The sequence below is a fragment of the Vigna unguiculata genome, chromosome 9, assembly GCF_004118075.2.
Source record: "Vigna unguiculata cultivar IT97K-499-35 chromosome 9, ASM411807v1, whole genome shotgun sequence".
In the NCBI taxonomy this organism is placed as follows: domain Eukaryota; kingdom Viridiplantae; phylum Streptophyta; class Magnoliopsida; order Fabales; family Fabaceae; genus Vigna; species Vigna unguiculata.
The window spans coordinates 5,812,606-5,834,866 of NC_040287.1; the positions used below are offsets into that span (position 1 = coordinate 5,812,606).

Below are 22,261 nucleotides of genomic sequence, written 5' to 3' on the forward strand. Positions count from 1 at the left end.
CAACCATATTTTTCATTTAATTGAAAGAAATATACTTTTCTTAACTGAAATCCAATAACACTAGTCCTTCGACCAACACAAAACACACATTGAAATACTCACATAATGATAATTTTAGTCATAGTATTTTTGTTATAATTAAAACTCTCATAAATAGTCCACTTGGATTAGACAGTCTAGACGAATTATATAGAGATTAGATAATGTAGATTCTCAACATTGTTTACATCAAAGATCTATTAAAATGTTTGCATTGCAAAGAATATTGAATTTTAGCAATAGGTGATTACATGCAAAAGAATAATTGGTAGTTTTAATCAAAAGTATATGTGTGGTCAAAAAATCAAGAGTGATCGTTTTGTTAAATAACACTGATTTTTACTCTTGTATGACTTGGTTTCAGAAAATAATAATGTAATTTATGAAGATGTTTGTAAATATTTAATTTATTAAAAGAATTTACATTTATATCACATGTAAAATTTACTATCGTGAACAACATTTACTTTTGTTGACAGAAATTAGCTAAAAAGAAAACAAACGATATTAAAAAAAGTATTATAAGTTGCATACAAAAATAAAGACACCTAGAAGAAGAAAAATATTAACCATAAAAAAATATTGATCTATTTAAGCATGGTTTCTCATGCGGAAGTTATATTCCTTTGTTAATGAAAATACACCACTTGGTAGCTTTTTTCTAGAGGTATTTTTTATTGGATAATTTCACCCTTCAATATATAATTAATATATTTTTTATTTAATAAAACAAATAATTGAGTAACTTTTTTAATTCAAAATAATTAAGTAATTTGTTTTTATAATAACGTCACATAATTTTATTAATATTATTCTTAAAAAACTAATAACTAACACACACACACACACACACATATATATATATATATATAATTATATCAATTTTATATTTTTTAATTAATTAATCATAAAACAGTAAAATTATATAAATAATAAAATTACAAAAATTTTACAGTTATGTATATAATTAAATGATTTTCTTTCTAAAATTCAAGATTATATTGTTTTTTAATTCTATTTTCACAAAATTATATATATTTATATACACAATTTTCTTATTATATGTTTTTATATTTTTTAATAATTTATTCATAAAACTAGTAAATTACACAATTTTATATATATATATATATATATATATATATATATATATATATATAATATTATTTTCCTTTCAGGTATTTTCGCTATAAAATTGTTTTTTTTCCTTCCCTTCCTTCCGGTATCCAACTATCCATAGCTCTGCTGAAATTAGTGGAGTTCGATACATCGGTTTGGCCTTCCAGTCATAAACGCTTGCAGAGAAAACGTATAATCAAAAGAGAACAACAATACATTCTACAATTGACAACTAATCATGTCAACTCTCTTCTCAGCTGGAACCCTTTCCCCTCTACGCTCGTTATCCTCTACACTCAATTTTCATCCAAATGGGTTCCTTCCAATTCTCTCCAAATCCAGGTCACACTCCCTTATTGCCAACTCTTTGCTTTCTGATAAGTTTCCAACGGTGGCTGCCCCATCAACGGGACCTATTCCTCCGTCTCATCTCATCGAAGTGGTTAAAACTGCAGCAAATACTGGCGCTCAGGTTTTCCGATTTCCACTTTTGCATTGTTGTTTTCACTCACATTTGTTATTCTCTGCGGTTTGGTTGTGCATCGAGTTTAGGATTTCACGGTAACTCTCTGCGTGTTTAATTTATTTCCCTTTTTTAAAAAGGGGTCAATATTTCTTTTCGGACTCGATTTTCGAAATGCTAATATATTTCTGTGCAACTTGGATTGGATGAGACTCTCTCATTTTGATTTGCCTCTGTGCTGTCACTGTGTTGTTTGTAACTTGTAAAAATGTGATGCTGAACATCTATTTTGTTATTTAGATTGTTTTGTATGGAAGCTTTGCTTTAAGTTGAAGGCTTAATTTAGACGTCACATAATCACCTTTATTTATTAGTAGTAGCTAACCGGAAAAATGTAAACGGTGGTTGTGGATTATTCAAGTGACATGAACATGGTAAATGTTTATGCATTTGCTTGACTTTGACGTATTGTTGGTCAGAAATCTATAAATTGCAATGAGATATTGGGGATTTATGACAACGACAATGTTACAACAGCTGAACAGCAAAAGCCTTTTCCCACTAGGATTAAATTTTAATAATTCACACACATTCCATAAAAGCCAGGGCGTGATTAGGGCATTTAGTAAAGGCACAGATGGAGAAATACGGCTGATTTTTCCATTATGGTCAAAAGGATGATTGGTTAAAACTATGTTTACTTAGGTCCTCACAATTTTCAAAGTACTTTGCTATCATAGTAGTAGGCGATACTCCCATGACTAAAATAAGATATTTGATGAAACACATGGGCTAGGTTGCAACATATTTGACATGTTTCCATAAAATCTTTGCATGCATAGGAGACTCATGTTTGAACACAAAATGAGAAAGTAAGCACACATTGTAGAAAATGTTGAACTATTAGAGATGCATTTTCATTGCTATAACTTGGACTAGATAACTTAAAATGATTAGTAAACTTGTTTTAAAGATAAAAATTTACTAATAAAACATCACTGTCCGTCCGCATGCTACTTTATTCCTCTGAAGGTAAGTCTTTGCCACTTTATTAGTTTATCATTATTGCTTAGTTCATTAACCTAATCCTTAATAAAATTCTGATAAGATAATTTTGTTATGGTTCTTATTTATTCTATATCTTTTGTATTTACTAGGTAGCGAGTTTCTTTTGTAAGCAAAGTCAAATGATTGGTTAGTGAGCATTTCTTTCATATCTTAGTTTTGGGATACAAGTCCTTTTTAAACACTCTTGAAATATAATAGGTACTATATCTAGAAATGTGTAGATAGTGTATCTAGATACACCAGTTTTTTTTCTAAAAATTTGAAGTGTTTCAGTTAATTACAGAGCTTTTAGATTGTTTTTATAGTTAAATATGGTTTTGGCATACCACCTTCTTAATATGGATATTACACCTTATTTACAGGTTGTGATGGAAGCAGTCAATAAGCCTCGAAATATTACATATAAAGGATCAACTGACTTGGTGACCGAGTAAGGTCTCATTGTAACTATAATTGATGTTTATCTTACTATGTTCAAATCAATTTATTGAAACAAACAATGTGCTCTCCCCTCTAGTATCTCTCTTGTTGTTCTCATATAGTTGGATAACACAGAATTTGGGCAATCCTTTGAGTTGCCCAATACTTTTCTTTTCAAGCTTTGTTATATGATGCGTATTTCATGGCCTTGATGTGCATTAAATTCTAATCTTTGAAATTCTAGGCCTATTTTAGTAACTATTAGGATATATAAAATAAATCTTAGATTATCCTTTATGACTAGTTTCCCTTTTTCCATTATCCCTTTGAGACTGTTTAGAATATTTCCTTGGATCATGATTTGTCTTCATATTTAGTTAATAAAGGTTAGTGCTCTAGGTTTTAAGAACATAGTATATATATATATATATATTACAATATTCAAGATTCTATTGTTCAAAATGTCTTTACTCTCTTATCTCCATCAATAGCTAAAAGACCATTATTTAAACATGATATTGTAGTACCCTCCTTCTTTACCCGCCTTGTCAATATTCCATAGTCAACTACCTAGTTCCCTAATTCAGATTTCTATTTTAGTTCATAGTTCTTCTGATTGGTTTTTGTCTCTGGCTATTGTTAGCACTAAAGAACTTGCCTTGCTCTCCTCTCCTCAAACCTTCCCTTTACGCATCTGTGACCCCTTTTGATAGTCTCCTCTCTCACACATGGTTTAAACGCTAGATTGGTGGCCAAAGGCTACATGCAAATCTATGCTCTTAGTTATGACAACACCTTTCTCCCCCGCAATCAAGGTGAGTTCATTCATCATTTTCTTGCAACGATTGCTATCCATAATTGGCCATTTCGTTTGTCAGAAGAAATCTGGAGCAATCTCCTATGTTTGATGAGTCCAAATTGATTTGAAAAGTTAATTGATCTCTTTATGGCATCAAGCAATTTCCACAAGTTTGGTTTGAAAAGTTCAATTTTGTTTGCAAAATTTTGATTAATTAGATTATTCAATCTTCTACTGTCGCACTTCTACGATAAATGCATATGTTTGATTGTCTATAGTTGTTAAAGTATCATAAATAGAAAGACATTATTACATTGAAACCGTGTATTCCACTGACTACACATGTGCTTTATCTGTTTTAAGAAAATAGAATCACTATAATAAATAGAATGGTATCCTCTAATAATAAAGAAATGATATGGGATTAAATAAAAAAATTCGTAATAATAAATATATAACCTAGATATTCTTGATTGTAAAATATTATAAAAAATTTGTGTTTTATTTTTATTATTATAACATTCTTTCTCAAGCTGGAACATATAAGTCATATGTGCTCAACTTGTTGCAAATATGATTGATAATTCATTCATTTTTGAGATTTGGTGAATATGCCTACCAACTATTCACCAGAGTTGACAAATGTAGTGGTGATGTCTCCTAAATCCAGATTTTCTACAATCTATCTCAATGTTTGGTCCTTTCATAATAGACAAGATTAAAGACAACGTAATGTTGCTTGGTTGTCCCATATGAGTGCCTTTGAGAATTTTCTTTAAAATTTAAGCTCTTTGAGGAGTTGCTTTAGCCTGTGAGCTTGGAAGTGACTAGTACCATCGCCGTACATTTTGCTTTTGCACTTGATCTTGCTACTACATTTTATTCTTTCAATTACCTCTAACAATAACACAATACCTTGAAATGGAGCATCTATTGCTTGGTGATCTTGCCTAGTCAACATTAGAATATCTGCATAGTAATTAGTGAATTCAGAATCTTATTTATTTCAACATATTTTTTTAAGGTTATGGTTATTACAAATATTGATGATGAGAAAGTAATGTGTGATTGATATCAATGAAATGTTTTTTTATTTTTGAAGTTGGTATCATAGCTCCCAAACTCGGGAGCTCTGTTTCTGTTGTTTGTTTAATCATCTTCACCGCCATTATTCACCATCGTTGTTGAGGTTAGTGGTGGGAAAGAAAGCTGTTTAATTGCCTGTTTCTGTGAATAATGCCTTTCTTCATGGGAATTTAGAAGAAGTGTACATGAAGATTTTTCTCGGTTGAAAGCCACGATAGAAGGAATAAAGTATGTCTTTTAAAAAAGGCCTTATATGGTCTTAAACAATCTCCAAGAACATGATTTGGGAGATTTACAAAAGCAATGGTTTCCTTAGGATCTAAGCAAAGCCAAGGAGGTCATACTTTATTAATGAAACACTTTGTTACAAGTAAACTTACACTATTGTTAGTTTATGTGGATGACATGATTATTGAAGGAGATGATGAAATAGAGAAATTGACTTTAAAGGAAAAGTTGGCCGCCCAATTTGAAATGAAAGACTTGGAAAAACTTAAGTGTTATCTTCGAATAGTGGTTGGTTATTAAAAAAAATGATTTTCATCTTCCAAAGGAAATATGTACTTGATCTCCTTAAAGAAATAGGTAAGCTGGGATGCAGAACCTCAAGAGTTCTTATTGATCAGAATCATAGAAGTGGCACTGAAGAGAGCTCTCCTCTAGAAAAAAAACCCAATATTAGAGATTGTTAGGAAAAGTTATTTAGTTATCATACAAAAGACCAAACATTTCTTCTGCAGTTAGTGTGATAAGTCAATTTATGTATGATATGAGAGAAAGACACATGCAAACAGTTGACACAATTCTTTAGCACTTGAAGTGAAGTCCAAGAAAGGGATTATTGTTCAAGAAAGAAGCACTTTGACCCTGAAGATATATACTAATGCAAATTGTGCAGGTTTTGTAATTGACAGAAAATGTACATATGGGTACGGTTCGTTTGTTGAAGAAAGTCTAGTGATCTGGAAAAGTAGGAAACTGGAAAGAGTCTCATTCTAGAGCATAAACTGAATTTCGAGCCCTTGCTCAAAGTGTGTGTGAAGTGCTCTAGATGAAGTTCATACTTGATGACCTTAAAATAAAGGTGTATATTCCTATGCAATTGTATTGTGATTACAAGTCAGTCATGAACATTGCCCAAAATCCAATCCAACATGATTGGACCAAACATATTGAAATTGACAGACACTTTATCAAAGATAATCTTGACAAAGGGTTAGTTGTTACAACTCATGTCTCTACAGGATTGTGTACATTTTCACTAAAAGGGCTTTTTTAGGGTAGATTCTTGGATCTTGTAGGCAAGTTGGGAATGATTTTACCAACTTAAGGGAGAGTGATGTAAATAATATATATTAGGATAAGAAGTATTGTCAATATCTCCTTAGTAATTAGGTTAAATATCTTTAGAATCTTCCTATTCATTTCAGCATATTATTATTTCCTTTTTTAAAAGTTTTGATTACTACAAATATAGATGATGAGAATGTAATTGATGTATTTATTTTCTTGCATAGTTCAAGTATATATATATATATATATATATATATATATATATGTGTGTGTATATAAGAGCTACTGAGTGCTTTTTATCTCAAGCATTCACGAAAATCCACTCATCAACTAAATTTTCTAGCCATTGATGCTGCTGATGCTGGAAATTCTTTTGGCAACTTTTCTAGCAAAGCCACTACCATTAGAATCAAATCTGCTGTCGGCTGATCTACCCGTCCCCTAAGAGCTGAGGACCATTGAGTTAAGATGTCCTCCCTAGTTCCTGACCACTCACAAGTCTTAATAGTGTTCGCATCCGCCTGTATCGTCCCGATTTGTTTTTGGTTTATCATTTTATTGTCATAATTTTCTTTATCCATGGTTCGTAGAAACTAACACAAAAAAATGGCATGATGGTATTGCATTTAGCAAGAGATGACAATTTTACAGACCTTAAGGAACCTTACATTAAATAAGTGAAATGCGTTGTGTAAATACCGCCTCAATTGAGATGTAGATTTACCCATAAAATTTGTGGGGGTTCGGTTCTGGTGTACGTATTATATTACACACCATTCTCCACATCCACATCTGTATAAATTTAATTATTTAATTAGTATTTCCAGTATATATATATATATATATATTTATATTATTTAAATAAAACATCTTTAAGAATGACTTAAATGAAATATTAAATATTAAATCTAAAATTTAACTCAATCTATTTAAAAAGTAGTTTGAATTGATTTAAACAATCCAATTCTTATATAAATGTTTGAAATGTATTAAGTTTTTGTGAGTAATATATATAAATTCTCAAATAATTAAATTAGTATCACATAATTAATAATAAGATGTTTAATGTAACATATAAAATAATTATGATTAGTATAGTATCAATGCTAGTATTATTCATATAGAAGATTTTTATTGTTATAATATTTATAAATATTGCTTACTGCTATTAAATTTTTTCATAATAATTGATTCACGCAAACACACTAAAGCAGTATATATTATATGAATATTTATTTTAATTGAACTAAAAATTACGAGTAATTTAAACTTTAGAAAAAAGAATTTAAAAAATTGAAAATAAAATAACTTCAGAGTAAAACTAAAATTTAAAATTTAAAACTTAAAATTAAAAAAACGTAAATCAAAACTAAAATTTATAGCAATAGGCTGATCCAAACACGTTCCTGGTTTCTTTTGTTGTTGATCTTCATTGTATTGTATTGAACTATTTTTTCTTTACAGAACTGCACAAATGGAAATTACATAATCTTGACTTCTACAGAATGATAATGGAACTAACGAGATAACAGACAATAGCTCTTAACAACTTGTTTGAATGTTTTGTTTGTTTCTTTCTCTAAGCAAATACGAGCCATTTTCTTAACCCTATTTTCACTAGCTTTTGAATAATTTGCAGGACTGATAAAATGAGTGAAGCTGCCATATTAGAAGTGGTGAAAAAGAATTTTGATGATCATCTTATTCTCGGGGAAGAAGGAGGAGTTATAGGAGATGCAGCATCTGATTATCTCTGGTGCATTGATCCTTTAGGTCTGGGATTTCAGTTTACACTTCCTTCAAACCAATTTTCGAAGGGATGCCTATGATTTAAAGCACACAAGTATTTATGGTTTAAGTCTTTATAAAGATTTTCTTGTTTTTAAATCAAAGGAAAAAATGCTATAGCACCTCTAATTATCTAGTAATTACGTTTAACAAAATAATGTGGATTAAGTTCCCTACTAGGTATTCAAAAAGTATTCCTTTTTGTACTTTTTTTGTACTTTTTAGGAACAAGAAATGAATAAATTTTTTATCTAGTGTGATACTTTTGGGCACCAAAAATAAATTTAAGCCTTGAATATTTTTTTTCCTCCTTCAATGATTTTCTCAGACTGCATGTTCCTCATCCATTTCTTTTTCTGCACTTTATTTGTATAGTTTAATTACAAAAATTGGATGAATTTGCAGACGGAACAACAAACTTTGCACATGGTTATCCGAGCTTTGCTGTCTCTATTGGAGTTTTATATCGAGGGAATCCTGCTGCTGCCGCAGTGGTAATTTAACCATACATTTACTTTTTCTTTATGTTATATGCGTAGGTGTTTATGTGATCATGCGTAAAATAAACAATAACGGCTTCATATAATTTGTCTCTGTATCTCTGTATTGGTGATATGTGCCCATACCTAACGTAAACATATTACTAGTATATAATATAATGCAGATTAAGATATAGCTAAAATGTGTATTTGGCAAAGCAATAACTGATAGACCACTTAATACCGGGTTGATGGGAAACTTGGAAAAGACCAACTAGTTAGTCTGCTCAAGCAACGCCCAAGTTTTCAGATAGAGACTATTCTTTGAAAAGCTACTGTTCTGGGTCTCCATTTGTGAGATATTGACACTGCTGCTATCTTAATTTAGTATTTTTCATTTTTGGTTTTAGTAATTCTCTTACTCTATCAATTGGTTCAACCCACATATTACAAACTCATTTGTGCCACACAAGTTCACAAATAGAGCCGGTTTGTTGCATAAAAGGCTATTGCATTGGCAGATTCAATTAAATTCTTGATTGCAGAATTCCCACAATTTCTATTTTTAGACATGACAATGGGTAATGGTTGCAGAGGTAGTTACCACGAAAAGGAGGTTCATTTAGTGTCGACATACACACCAAAACACATTATTTGTTATTATCAAAACATGAATGTTCTAGGCTTGATATTAGGATTAAGACTTGTGTCCTATCATTCATATACGTCTATACCTTAACATTATTATCACTTTTTATAAAGTAACTCTTATGTGTTTGAGTGAAGCTTATAAGCCGAGTTCATGAAAACTCAGCAAGTAGCTAAACTCGAGTTTAACAATTTTGGACAAGAGAAGATATGCCAACTCGTGATGGTTTTTGCTCTCAGGTCGAGTTTGTTGGAGGCCCAATGTGTTGGAATACTCGCCTCTTCTCTGCAACGGCAGGTGAAGAATTTTCCTAACTTCCATCAGTCTTTAATAAAATTAAGTTTAATAGTTTATATTTATTAAGAGTAAAGAAAAGAGACACAGACTGAAACCTTACGTCTGAATACTGCAGGGTAGATATATAGAAATAAATACATAAATGGAGGATATACTGCTTCCTCTAAATTAGAGATAATGTGCCTATATTCTATATTTATTATAATATAGTTTATTTACTAATTTCCAACATATTTTCGATGGAAAGGGTTATGCTAATTTTGTTCGATGATTTTAATTTTTTCTGCTGATATAGTTTTCTTCTAGGTGGTGGAGCATTTTGTAATGGCCAAAGGATTCAAGTGAGCGCAACTAATCAGGTGATTAATGACAAAATGATACATTGAATACGGGAAGTGAACAACGATCACGGGTCAACATGATATCAACCCTTTATGAAACAATCTGAAATACTGTTTGTATGGTGCTTCATGATTGTTGTATAACTAATCTTCTCCCTTTGTCTTAGGTGGAAAAATCTCTTCTAGTGACAGGCTTTGGGTATGATCATGACGATGCATGGGCTACTAACATCGACTTATTCAAAGAATTTACAGATGTCAGCAGGGTATCCATCTGAAATCTATTATTAAATTGCACCTCATTTCTCTGCCTTCCACTTCAATTTCTTGACTTTGATATTCAGGGTGTAAGACGGCTTGGTGCAGCTGCTGTGGACATGTGTCATGTAGCATTAGGAATTGTAGAAGCTTATTGGGAATATCGTCTAAAGCCATGGGATATGGCTGCTGGTGTTTTGGTATGCTTTATAAGTTTTATATAATAGAAAGTTATTCTGACAAGTTAGTAAGCCTTGCATCTTTGAGATTAAATCAGGTCTCGGTTTTGCATGGAAAGAGTAATTTTTCTTTTGAACTATTTCTGTAGCTATTATAACAAGCAATCAAATAGTGGTTTAGGAAATCTTTTTAACAAAAACTTTGGTAAGAACAAGGTCAACATGTATATATAAGGTAATGTGTCAGGTTTTCAAACTTTTGAGTGCCCATGGACATATCCACATTATATCCCAAAGATGGCAACCAAGGACTACTTCATCACAGCTTTCACCATGGTAGTGTTTCACTTGGCTGACAAGTGTTTAAACAACTCAAATTCAGCATGTCAGAAAACTACTTCATCAATTTGCACTTCATCTCAAAAACATTTCACACAACTTGATTTAGATCAAAAGGTCTTTAAGGGTTGTAGCTTGGCTTGGTTAGAAGAAACATGGTTTTTCTTGGATTCAAAGACACCACATGAGAAGAAGAGAACAAAAATATGCATAAATCATTCATCAACATCCTCTACCTTCATATACAAAATAGGCCCCCATATACTTCTAATCTCATTTTTATCTGTAGCAACCTCTTTGCTTGCCTTTTTCTTTTCTTCATTCATTTTTTTTTTGAAAGGGATATTCAAACATTACTACACGAAATTCTCAACCAATTCACCCCTTACTTTCGCACACAATTTTCCCCGAAACTTAATTCCAACTTATACCCTCATCACATACTATTTGTTCTCTTCTTCTAGGGTGTGGGAAAAGATGTATTTCTCTTTATAGGCTCAGGGGTTACAAAAATTATAACAAAGCTCAAAAGGTTCACAAAAGAACAAAGTCATGCATTAGGGGTGGCTATTTGGCCAAGTAGCTATGTAACATCAAAACAAAGAAGTGCCTTTTTCATTTCTAATCAAGTGTGTACATGCATTTACAAGAATCATGCAAAACTCAAATCCATAGCAACAACAACTTTATCACATACACTCCAAACACATTCTCACAATTCTCAGCATTCAATCCCCTGGTCTTAATCAAACACAGGCTAAGGAATTAATCAAATTGCAACCGCATCCACATTCTCACTCTTAGATTTGCAAGCAAATTCCTCAAGATCATGCAAGGATAACATGAAAAGACATCAAAGCTCCCAATGCCAACAACAAAATTAGGCATCCAAAACAAGGCTAGCCAACAATATTTGAGGAAAAGAGAATTAGTTCAAATATCAAGCAAGAGTTCCGACATAAAATAAAGTACTGAAAGTAAAAACTAAATCAACAACAAGCTAATAACACAAACTAAAACACTGAAAAGCAACAGAAACACCAATCAACAAGGTCAAGTACTCTCGCCTGCATCAGGGTCCTCCTGACCTCCTGATCTCCCTACACTCCTTTTGCATCAGGGTCACCATCAACAGCAACAATACCTCCCCCCATTGAGACTCGGGCCTGCCCACAGGCCAAGGAAAGCGTGCCTCAAACTGTGCTCCTGTCATGATGACATCATCTGGAAAATCCGAAACACCTAAAGACAAATGGTGCATGCTATCCATGATGCTGACTTGGCCTTGCCTAATTGGTTGATGACCCAGCCACATGTCCTCCTGCCTTGCAAAAATTTTGGTCATGGCTACCTGGAAGGATGCCTCGAAAGTGGAGGAAGGATCGTGTGTGGAATGAGAGGAAGAGGCAGCTCGGGGTGGACGGGGTGCTGGAGCAGGTTCATTGAGTTCCACCATGTTAATGCAATTCTTCTTGATGAACTGTTTATCTATGGGTGGCTGAAGGAAGAGGAGTACAGGAGTGTCAGAAATGATTCCCTTTTCCCTGCATAGAGCTGTGATCAGTGCAGGAAAACCCAACTTGACATTTTTCATGTCAGCAGTGTAGGCGATATCCTGAGAAATGTGGGCCCCCACGTCCATGTCCATACCTGTCACGAGCCCATAAATGTGATAGGACCTCATTAGGTTAAGATCGGAAGTATGAGTGTTTGGGCTCAGGTTGGTGTAAGAGAAAGCACTCCACATTTGGGCCAACGAGTTCAGATGCTTCTGGAGTATGCGGATGGGGTTGCCATTGACGCTAGGACCTTATTAGGTTAAGATCGGAAGTATGAGTGTTTGGGCTAAGGTTGGTGTAAGAGAAAGCACTCCACATTTGGGCCAATGAGGTCAGATGCTTCCGGAGTATGCGGATGGGGTTGCCATTGACTCCCAACACATAAGTATGGCCCGGGGTGCACAATACTGAGGCAATTTCATCATGGTCCTTGTGAGCACTTGAGAATTCACTTAATGGAGTTACTTGGCCTGCAGGAGTTGAAGCCGTCCTCACAAAGGTATTAATCGTCTTCCTATCATATTTGATCAGCTTCCCCCGCACCCTACATTGACGTGGGCCATCCCTCACCTGCTGGTAGGCATTTGCATAGAACTCCTTAACCAACACTTCATCAAAAGTGTAAGTATGTACAGTTGGAATATATAATATCAAAAGTGAAAAATTAATAAATTAATGAATGAAATGAATAAGCCTAAATCGTTAAATAACACACAATTTGCCTAAACAAAAAACAATTCCCCGACAACGGCGCCAAAAACTTGTTAAGAATTTGGCAAGTGTACCAAGTTGTGCAAGTAATAAAAATGGTAAGTCCAAGTATCGTTTTCCAACGAGGAATTGTGTTTGTTTAGTTAACTAGGCGTACTTATTAATTTAAGCATTGAATGTAACCATAGATTAATTCGAAACAAGTGAAAACATAAATATATTCAAACTTTAAAGTGATAAAATAACCAAGGCAAAGACTCATTGGGGTTGGAATTCATGACCAAAATTCTAAGCAATCATCTCAATATATATCTCTCATCTACTCAAGCATTGACATAAAATGTATTCAAGCCCTAATCCCTTAGGGGCATGTTTTGAACTTTTATGTAAAAATACTAATCCCTTAGATGTTTAAACACAAAAGACACATTAAAAACGATGTCTAGAATGACCAAAAGCTTTGGTCTATGTCTAGAACCAAACCTCTAGGTTGTTCTATCCATGTCTAAGGTTCCAAAACACTTTCCAATGATTAGATACCACAAAAACGCATAGATATTTCATCATGCACGAAAATAATGTAGATAGAACACTAAAGCAGTGAAAAGAGATTCTATTGCATAGATGAAACTACAATGAGTTTACGTACATTACATCCAACCTCAATGAAATGGAGTTTAGCTACTCCTATACATCTAGAGCACAAATGGAGTTGGAATGGTAGAATGAATGAAGAAAGATGAATCCTTTAAGCTCCAAAAGTGTCTCTACCTTCTTCTTGAGTTCCAGTCGTGTTCCTCCAACCAAAATTGCGTTTCTGTTTGAGTCTTAACAGTTTTAATGTTTAAGCAAAAAGTGAAACTCGTTGGGCTAGTAAGTCTTGGTTGCTGGGCGAGCACGTCTAGGTAGCTGGACGAGTGACTCCAGGCAGCTACTAGTGATTTTTCTTCAATCTTCCATTTTTTTTCTACAAAAGTCCACAAATATCAAAGTACACCTGTTTTTAAATAAAATAACAAAATCCTAAATTCTTTCATGGAATTAACACAAAAAATACATGAATAAAAGACAATTAAGAGGTTCTAAGAAGTGTAAATAATAGGTAATTATCACAGAAATTCGCTCTAGGTTCTTAAAATGAAATTTTGATTCTTATCTTTGAATTTTGAGTTCAAAGTGGCTAATCTTCTTTGACTCATCAATTTGTCTTGATTGTGGCGTCTCAAACTTATCAATTAAGTTATATTGTGCTTTCTTCATCTCTGATCTCTTCTATATTTTCTATTTTTTTATACTTTGGTTGAAACTGTCGGAAACAATCTCATTCAATTTTGGTAAACATTGTTCGATCGTTTTGCTTAGAACATGAAAAATCACTATTACTTTGTTAATTTTGGAATTGAATTAGTAAAACAATGAGTTGCTTCTTGAGTTACAATGGAGAAAAACAAACATGGTCTCACAAACAAAAGAAAGAAAAACAAATCAAAGAAGGAAATAAATAGAAAGAACCGAGACATATAAGATGCAAAGAAAAGAAAAACAAGCAACTGAAAGCAAAACAATACTGTTTGATACAAACCTTCACGCTTAATCCTTTGGCTTGACTTCCTGTCTAGTGGCAAGCATTTTAAAGTTTAAAATTTGTTTACTTTCAAGTTGAATTTGCAATTTGTGTTTCGTTTTGTTCTTTGATTCAACTTGCATTTTCTTTTGTTAATCAAATTTGGAAACATCCCTTTGGACTTCATTTCGTGTGCTAGTTTCTAAAATTTGCCTTTAATTCTAGTTTGTCTTTTTCTTGGAATTCTTTGAAGTATTTTCATCATCTTGTCTTTTGAGTTGATCAATTCTAATTGAGTTTTTCTTTATTTTCATTCCTCAAATTCTTGATTGGAAGTGATTTGGTTAACCAATGTTTCTTTTGGAACTCACCTCTTTCCAGGGTAGCATCTTAGGTGTTGTGGAAGCCTAGTTGGAACAACTCCTTCAGTGAGAGAAGACACCGCAAAGAGTGCAAACACTTGAAAGAAAGGAAAAGAATTATTGCTGGACCGTTTTACAAAAAATTAAAAAACATACAAGATTTCTATCCTAGCATCAAGCCTCATTCTTGGTCTTTTATCATGTCCTATCCATGTATTCATGTTCTTTTTTTGACAGCACTAAAAGCCTTTTGTATCTTCTCCTTAGCTTTGTCCATTGCTTCATAAATGAATCTCATGGCTAGTTTTTTATCCAAATCAACCACTCAAAGAACTTATTGCACCCTTTATATAAATTATGATATTCCTCCAAAAATTCTTATCCAAAACCACATCCTCAATTCTTTTTCCATCCTTTGTTTTGGTAAACCTACTAGACTTCCATTCATTACTAGTTAATCTTTTAATTAAAATTCTCTTGTTCTCATGATGACACTCTAATGTCAAGTAAGATGTTGCAAAGTGAGTAATACTCAGCCTCACCGAATCTCCTCCTTTTGTGAAATGTTGTAATAGAGAAATTAGAGAAGTTCTTGAATAGATAAAGGTTGTAATTCTTTTATCTATTCAAATTGTCTTCTCATGAATTGGGATCTCCTTCTCATAATCCTCCAAGACTAAGTCAACATTGTTCAACACAAGGTGTCCAAAATAGCTTTTTCCACTTTGCCATGAACATTGACTAGCAACTTTATTGTTTGCTGCATTATCCCCAAGCTATTCTACAATTCTATTCATCATTTCAAAAATTCTATAAGCTGTTTTTGAAATTACAAATTCACCAATGGACTTGAAAAACGTGATTCATTTTTGGGTTATTCACTAAAAAGTTTATTGTTGTCCTACTTTTCTGATCAGTCTAACCATCAGTCATAATTGTGCACTTGTTTTCTTCCATTCATCCTTATGTGCTTGTAAAGCAAGTGATGTATGTTTTACTTCCTCCATACTTTTACATTGAATTCCTCACTGTCACATTGAAAGGTATAATACTGTTGTAAAAAACCTTAGCAATTGCCGTGCTTCCTTTCTCACACCTTTCTTAAACATGGTCTTGATGGCAGCTTGTGTGCTAACTACTCTCTTCGAGCATAACAATCACACAAAATGAAAGGAATTAACAGTTGTATTAAATTTATAGGATTAATTGAATGCTGTTTCCTTTATCTCCCTATTTCAGTATATAATTTTTTATTTACTAGTAATCCCTTTAATGAATTCAGTTTTATCACTCCACTTCCTTAACAGAATCGTTTAATTATGAGAATATTGTGTACTCAGATGGTTGAGGAAGCTGGTGGCACAGTTTCTAGGATGGATGGAGGAAAATTTTGTGTTTTTGATAGATCTGTTTTGGTTTCAAATGGCCTTCTCCATACAGAGGTTAGTCTTTTCTGATTCTACTTTACGGCAGACAATTATGTTGCACCTTTTGAATAGGATGAACTGGTTGTCCTTACACATTAATATCCCTAACAAGTTTCATCCCATTTAAAGACAAATGTTTATAACAAGCAATCTATTTTTATTTTCATGTTAGTTTCACATGCCTATGCATGGTATATCAGATGTTGACATAAAGTGACGGAGCTTAATGCTGCTAAAGGTTCCTTATATAACATTATGATCATTTCTATTGTTAATAATCAAGTTCTTTAAAATAAGGAAATACAAATATCTTGAAATGAATAGGAAGGTTGTAAATATATTTCCTAATCAATAAGGAGATATTTATAATATTTTTATCCCAATCGTGTGCTATTTACAACAATCTCCAACATTGTACAAAACTATTTATGCTAAACTTGTTGATGCCATCCGAGCTCTTCAAATTATGGTTGAGATGGGATGGCATAGTCCATGGATTGAATTTGATTCTATGTTGGTGGTTCAAGCTGTCTACAATCATCACATTGTTCCTTAGCATCTTCAAAATTGGTGTCAGAATATGTTGTAAGCTTCAGAATATGAGATTTCATGTATGTCATATATATAGTGAAGGAACATAACCTTTGGCCTCCAAACATGTTTTTAGCCTATAGCCAACTTTGGATTATGAAGATCCATCGACAACCAACTACAAATTTCTCAGAAGGCAAAAGAACAAGATTCCAATTATTACTGTTTTGAAGAGCACATAGTTCATTAAGCATGACTTGTTTCCACTCAAGGTGGGATAAGGCATCACTTGTAGTTTTATGAATTGTCAGAGGAAAGGGAAGAAAAACAAATATAATGAGATGGAGACAACCTAAGATAAATCAGAGTGACATAATGAGTGGAAGATTACAAGTGGAGCATGTAGTTTTAGAAAATGTAAAAGGGAGATCAAAGACGAGAAGAGGGGACAAAGGAGGTGGCATCAAAGTAGAGTTAGAAGTTGGCCTATCAGAAAGGTGTAAAATGCTATTAACGATGATAAGCTCATAGAGTAGACATAGGTGGTGGGGTTGGAGGAAAATAGTGAACTAATCATCAAGTAAAGTTACAAAATACTGAAACACTAAAGTAGTCCTAACATGACTCAGTCTCCAAATATGAGTGAATTAAAGCAACATGAGACAAATATCGTTCAACAATACTCTTAGCAAACAATCTATGACTATGTTTGCCTAATTAACATGACTTACATTACACAGTAGATAACTTAGACAAAGATTTGTACAAGGCGTTGAAGCTTGAAAGTACTAGGATGACCTAATTGTTCATGGATGATAGAAGGGAATGTACCACCAAGACTTGAGCAAGGTGCTCATAGCTGGTAAAGGCCATGGGACTAACATCTGATATCAATCATTAGTATTGAATTTAGATATTGAAAAGAAAAACAAAATCTTTCGTAAAGCAAATAAGACCATCAAGAGAACAAGTAAGATGATTAAAGGGTAATAAATTACAAATGGAGTCTTGGGACATAGAGGACATAGTAAAGGGAGAGAGAAGGAAGAAGATGGACAACACTAACACCAGAAGAAGGGGTGAGGGAGCCATTAATCATAGTGATAGATGATAAAATACTAGAAGTGGAAAGAGATGAGAAAAGAAACTTATTACCAGATATATGATTAGTGGCAAAGAGTCAAGGACTCGGGAGCCAAGAGAAGCAGGGTGAGGGAGACCAGCAGATGAGATGCCTGTGTACAATGGAAACAGTGACATTGGAGGCTTGACGTTCCACATACCATTTTAGCGAGTCATGGAAGAGAGTGACGGTCCCGAACCAATGGGCACCAAAATCAGGTGGAACAGGGAGGGCGGCCTGAGCACTAACGAGAATAGCCTACCTAGAAGGACAACCATCTAAGGCATAACATTGGTCAATAGTGGAATAAAGTTTGTGACAATGATTGCACTGGGATGATCTCTATCGGGTTTGCACAAGCAGATGCAGTCATCATGCTAAGATACCATGACAGAGGAATAACTAGGAGGGACAGAAGTAGGTATAAAAAGTGATAACTTGCACTGCACATGCAGTACAGTGGACCAAGTTGAGTTCAATGTAGGCACAGTTGGAGACCGCAAAATCTGATCACAAATTGATTAATTAGCCATTGAAAAATCCATACAATGCCATCAACGTAAAGGTCTGACATTGCTCAAGTTTCTAGGCAGGAGTGGCGACATGAGTGAATAGTTCATTGAAGAGAATAGCATGAACCTTGCGCATGTTTTCAACCATGGGACTATCAAGGCGTTGAGGAACAGTGATACTCAAGAAGATTTTGGCAAACACCATTGAGGCGTTCAATGTTATTGGTATATAGTAACCAGACTTGCTCCCAAATCCCAACAAAGGTGTCATGGGTCCGAAAAATCTGCTTCAGAAAATGATAAATAGTTGACTTAAGAATATACAGACTTAAACATCATCATCAAAGACAATCTTTTTCATTAATTGAGGCTGCTGTCTAGGTAAGATGATCAATATAACCATATCCCTTAAGGCAAAAGCCAAAGATTGATATAATAGACAGGTACATTTAACATCTCATACAAATTGATCTAAGATTAAGACATCCCATAATATCTAGATCCCTTCTAGTTTGACAATTATTAGTTTTCTTCACACTTATTTTTGGATTAGTTTGCACAGAATATAAATAACTGGAATGAAGTGAACGAATTTTATATACTGTTGCTAACGCAAATGAAAATACAATTTTTTTGTGCCTGCTCCACAGCTTTTGAACAGAATTGGACCTGCAACAGAGAAATTAAAAAACAAGGGAATTGATTTTTCAATGTGGTATAAACCAGAGAACTACAGGGCAGACGTTTAAGGTACCAATGATTGCTTTTGTTCACTGGAACCGCCACAGACTTTTGTTCTTTGTATTTTGCGTCAAATCCAAAATACAGTAAATGTGTATGATAACATCCATTACTACTTTAGGTTTTCATTACTACTTGTACACAAAGTCATTTCGCTATTATACACAAGTTTAGTATTCCATTATATTATAAATCTTTAAATATTGTTCTTTTTATCAAACAGTTTACTACTTGCGAAAAATGTAATATTTAAAGGTGAGGAAAAAAAACACTGTTCACTGTTAATTTGTTGAACCCTACAAAACATAATGGAAATGGAAAGGAGAAAAAAAGAAGTGCACTTTCAAAATAAAACCCTACCCATTGTAAAAATTGAAAAAGAAAAGCTGACGTTTGTGGTAATTAAATAAAAGGGAAGAACAGTGTGAGAGTGATTTGAGTTGAACATGAATTTTCAAACATTAATCAACATTGAGTCGTTTAAAATTGGGTCCTTGAAATATGTATGAAATATGTATGAAAACTATGATATAACAATTGTGATACATATGTATCCTTGAAATGCTTCCACTACTCAAAACTTTTGGATAGCGTCTGAAAAGTGCCTTATTCAATATCTAATTTCAAAAAAGATAATGAATTGGTCCAAAACTTGGACACTAACAACTTTGAATTACATTCCCGAACACTTATACGCTCAAATCCACCCATGATGCTTGCATATTCCTTAACTTTTGAGTTTGGATAACTCATTCTTATAATTCAAAAAAAAATTGAAATACGATATATTTAAGATGGTCTTAATTGATTTTTTTTTAAATATTTTATTTGGAGATAGTAATTAATATATTTTATATTTCAACTTTTCTTGTTTGGATACAGTAATTAAATTGTTCTTTTAAGATAAAATTTCACTTTAAAAATATTTATTTTAAAATTAAACTGCAAAAAAATATTGAACCTTTAATATTTAATAATTTATATATATATATATATATATATGTGTGTGTAAAGAAAAAATGACTAAAAGTGAAATTTCAATTTTCTCTATGAAAGTCAAATTTTACTGTTTTAATTATTTAAAATAATTTTAAAAATTCTTAAATTTTAATTCTTTTTCAGTCAAACAGTTAATTTTATTTAAAAATAATTAAATTCATTAATAAATAAATGAATCATTTTCTTAAATTATCTCATCCAAATATACTATAAATGTAGGATTAGGATAAAAAATAACAAGTGAGACCCTTTATATTTAATGTCATTTAATACAACTTATCAACTAAAATTATATACTTATCAATTAGGAAGTTATTCTAAAACTATATGCTTACTTAAAAAGGATTGTTTAATTGGTGGAATTTAAAACTATTTCCCCAAAGATCCTTTGGAGAGAGAAAAAACTTTGCAAAACCTCCTTTATTTCTGAGATGGATTTATCTAAATTTTCAACTTAGTAGCCAAGAAATCCTTAAGGATTTAAACAAATATACAATTTATTAACTAAAGATTAAAAATATGTAAAATATTAAAGAAAGAAAATTGTACAACCCTTTTTTATTAGTTCACTTTTTACCTTTGTAGAATTCCACAACAACTTGATTTACACCAAACAAGTAAGACTTCACAAGAGATACCTAACTGCAAGAAATTATTTGGACACCTTATCTAAATGGTGTACTCTTTAAGACACCATATCTTAAGAATATAATCCTCTTAGTTGCAACACCCAACAATTAACAATTGATTCTTAGCATGAATTTATAAGTAAAAATATGAATTATTAAATCTGCAGAAATCAACATAGACACTTTCTTGATTAAAAAAATGAACTTTGTTTTGAAATTGTTTTCGTCATTTTTACATGTAAAACACATTTCATAATATTTGTTTGAATATGAAATTTTTCTCTCACTTTCTAATAATGGACTTGTGTATATAGAAAAACATTTATATCTAAGAAAATATTGGTCTTTTAAATAATGACCACGAGAGAATCATAAATCCAACAAAATATGAGCGGAAATATTTCAAATTATCAGTATCCTTCAAGGAAAGATTATCCGTGAAACACAACATCAATGAAATATAATAAAATATATGTCCAATTTATATATATAAGGGATTCAAAGTATTGAATTTTCCGATACATAATCACCGGAAAATACAACAAAAACATAAGTTCAACTTGCATATAAGAGATTGATATCACTTTTAACTCAAAAAGACGATTGTTTTATGAGTTTTCATCCTTATATAGTGTTCAACTTTCTCATCTTTACTAAATGTAAGACTTAAACTCACACTTGGATTCCCAACACAAAGATATTAAGCAATATAATTATCGGTCTTCATTTTTATGTGATGCTCAATTTTTTTTTCTCAATGTGAAATTTAACTCGTACTTAGATTTCCATCAATTGTATAATGTATAATGATTGTGTTTTTCAACGAATCACTAATCGCAAATGTAATGCAACAAAGAGTAGCTTAATTTTACATGATGTTTGGGCTACAATTATAGTGAACTTAATAATCAAAAGAATACAAATAGTATATAAAACTCTGTGAAAACAGAAAACTGAACAAGATAACAAAATTTATTTCTAACTTATTCAAGTAAAAAAAAAATAATATGTGGCTAAACAAAAGAAATAATATATTAATATTTATTATCACTCATTCAAATTTATTTTCATTTTTGTAATTGGATTTGATTTTGTGTAATTTATCTACGAAATAGAAAATTACGTTAAGCAATAGATTATCATAATATTGTAATGAACTACGTAAGAGTATTTTTTTTTTTTCAAAAGTTTAAAATTTACTTATAATTGATTACAGCGTAAAGTTTTGTGCCTTTATCAAGTACCAGTGGAAATATATTTGTATGTCTATTCACTTTTTTATATGATAACAAAAGTAATAAAATTATAATTATAAGTATGTATAAATACATTTTATAATAAAATATAGTTTCTACTTATTTTGTTGCAATTTTTTTTTATCATATATAGTTATTTTAGTTTAAAAATGGTAAAAATTTAAAAAATCGTCAAATAAAAAAATAGTCAATTTTAAAAACGGTCACTTAAAAATAAATTTGGTAAGATA

General features: G+C 32.1%; 1 protein-coding gene across 3 annotated transcripts; it reads left to right on the plus strand.

The window, feature by feature from the left end:
• Nucleotides 1–1,246: 1,246 nt before the first annotated feature.
• On the plus strand, nt 1,247–19,340 carry LOC114163199 (phosphatase IMPL1, chloroplastic). Of its 3 annotated transcripts, XM_028047358.1 has the most exons (11): nt 1,251–1,630; nt 2,779–2,815; nt 3,052–3,119; nt 7,927–8,060; nt 8,481–8,569; nt 9,443–9,500; nt 9,807–9,859; nt 10,009–10,107; nt 10,186–10,299; nt 16,154–16,255; nt 19,057–19,340. In XM_028047358.1, exons 3-11 carry the CDS (start codon nt 3,058–3,060, stop codon nt 19,153–19,155), a joined length of 810 nt encoding a protein of 269 aa, XP_027903159.1. In that variant the 5' UTR covers nt 1,251–1,630; nt 2,779–2,815; nt 3,052–3,057; the 3' UTR covers nt 19,156–19,340. The 3 variants fall into 3 exon arrangements, with proteins under 3 accessions (XP_027903158.1, XP_027903157.1, XP_027903159.1); XM_028047356.1 differs by lacking the exon at nt 2,779–2,815 and having other exon boundaries at nt 1,248–1,630; XM_028047357.1 differs by lacking the exons at nt 2,779–2,815; nt 16,154–16,255; nt 19,057–19,340 and adding an exon at nt 14,833–16,147 and having other exon boundaries at nt 1,247–1,630.
• Nucleotides 19,341–22,261: the final 2,921 nt, after the last annotated feature.

Coding starts and splice junctions, on each gene's coding strand:
- LOC114163199 (XM_028047356.1), top strand. CDS start 1,397: ATGTCAACTCTCTTCTCAGCTGGAACCCTTTCCCCTCTACGCTCGTTA. Junction 3,120..7,926: donor TCAACTGACTTGGTGACCGA/GTAAGGTCTCAT, acceptor AATAATTTGCAG/GACTGATAAAATGAGTGAAG. Junction 9,860..10,008: donor AAGTGAGCGCAACTAATCAG/GTGATTAATGAC, acceptor CCTTTGTCTTAG/GTGGAAAAATCTCTTCTAGT.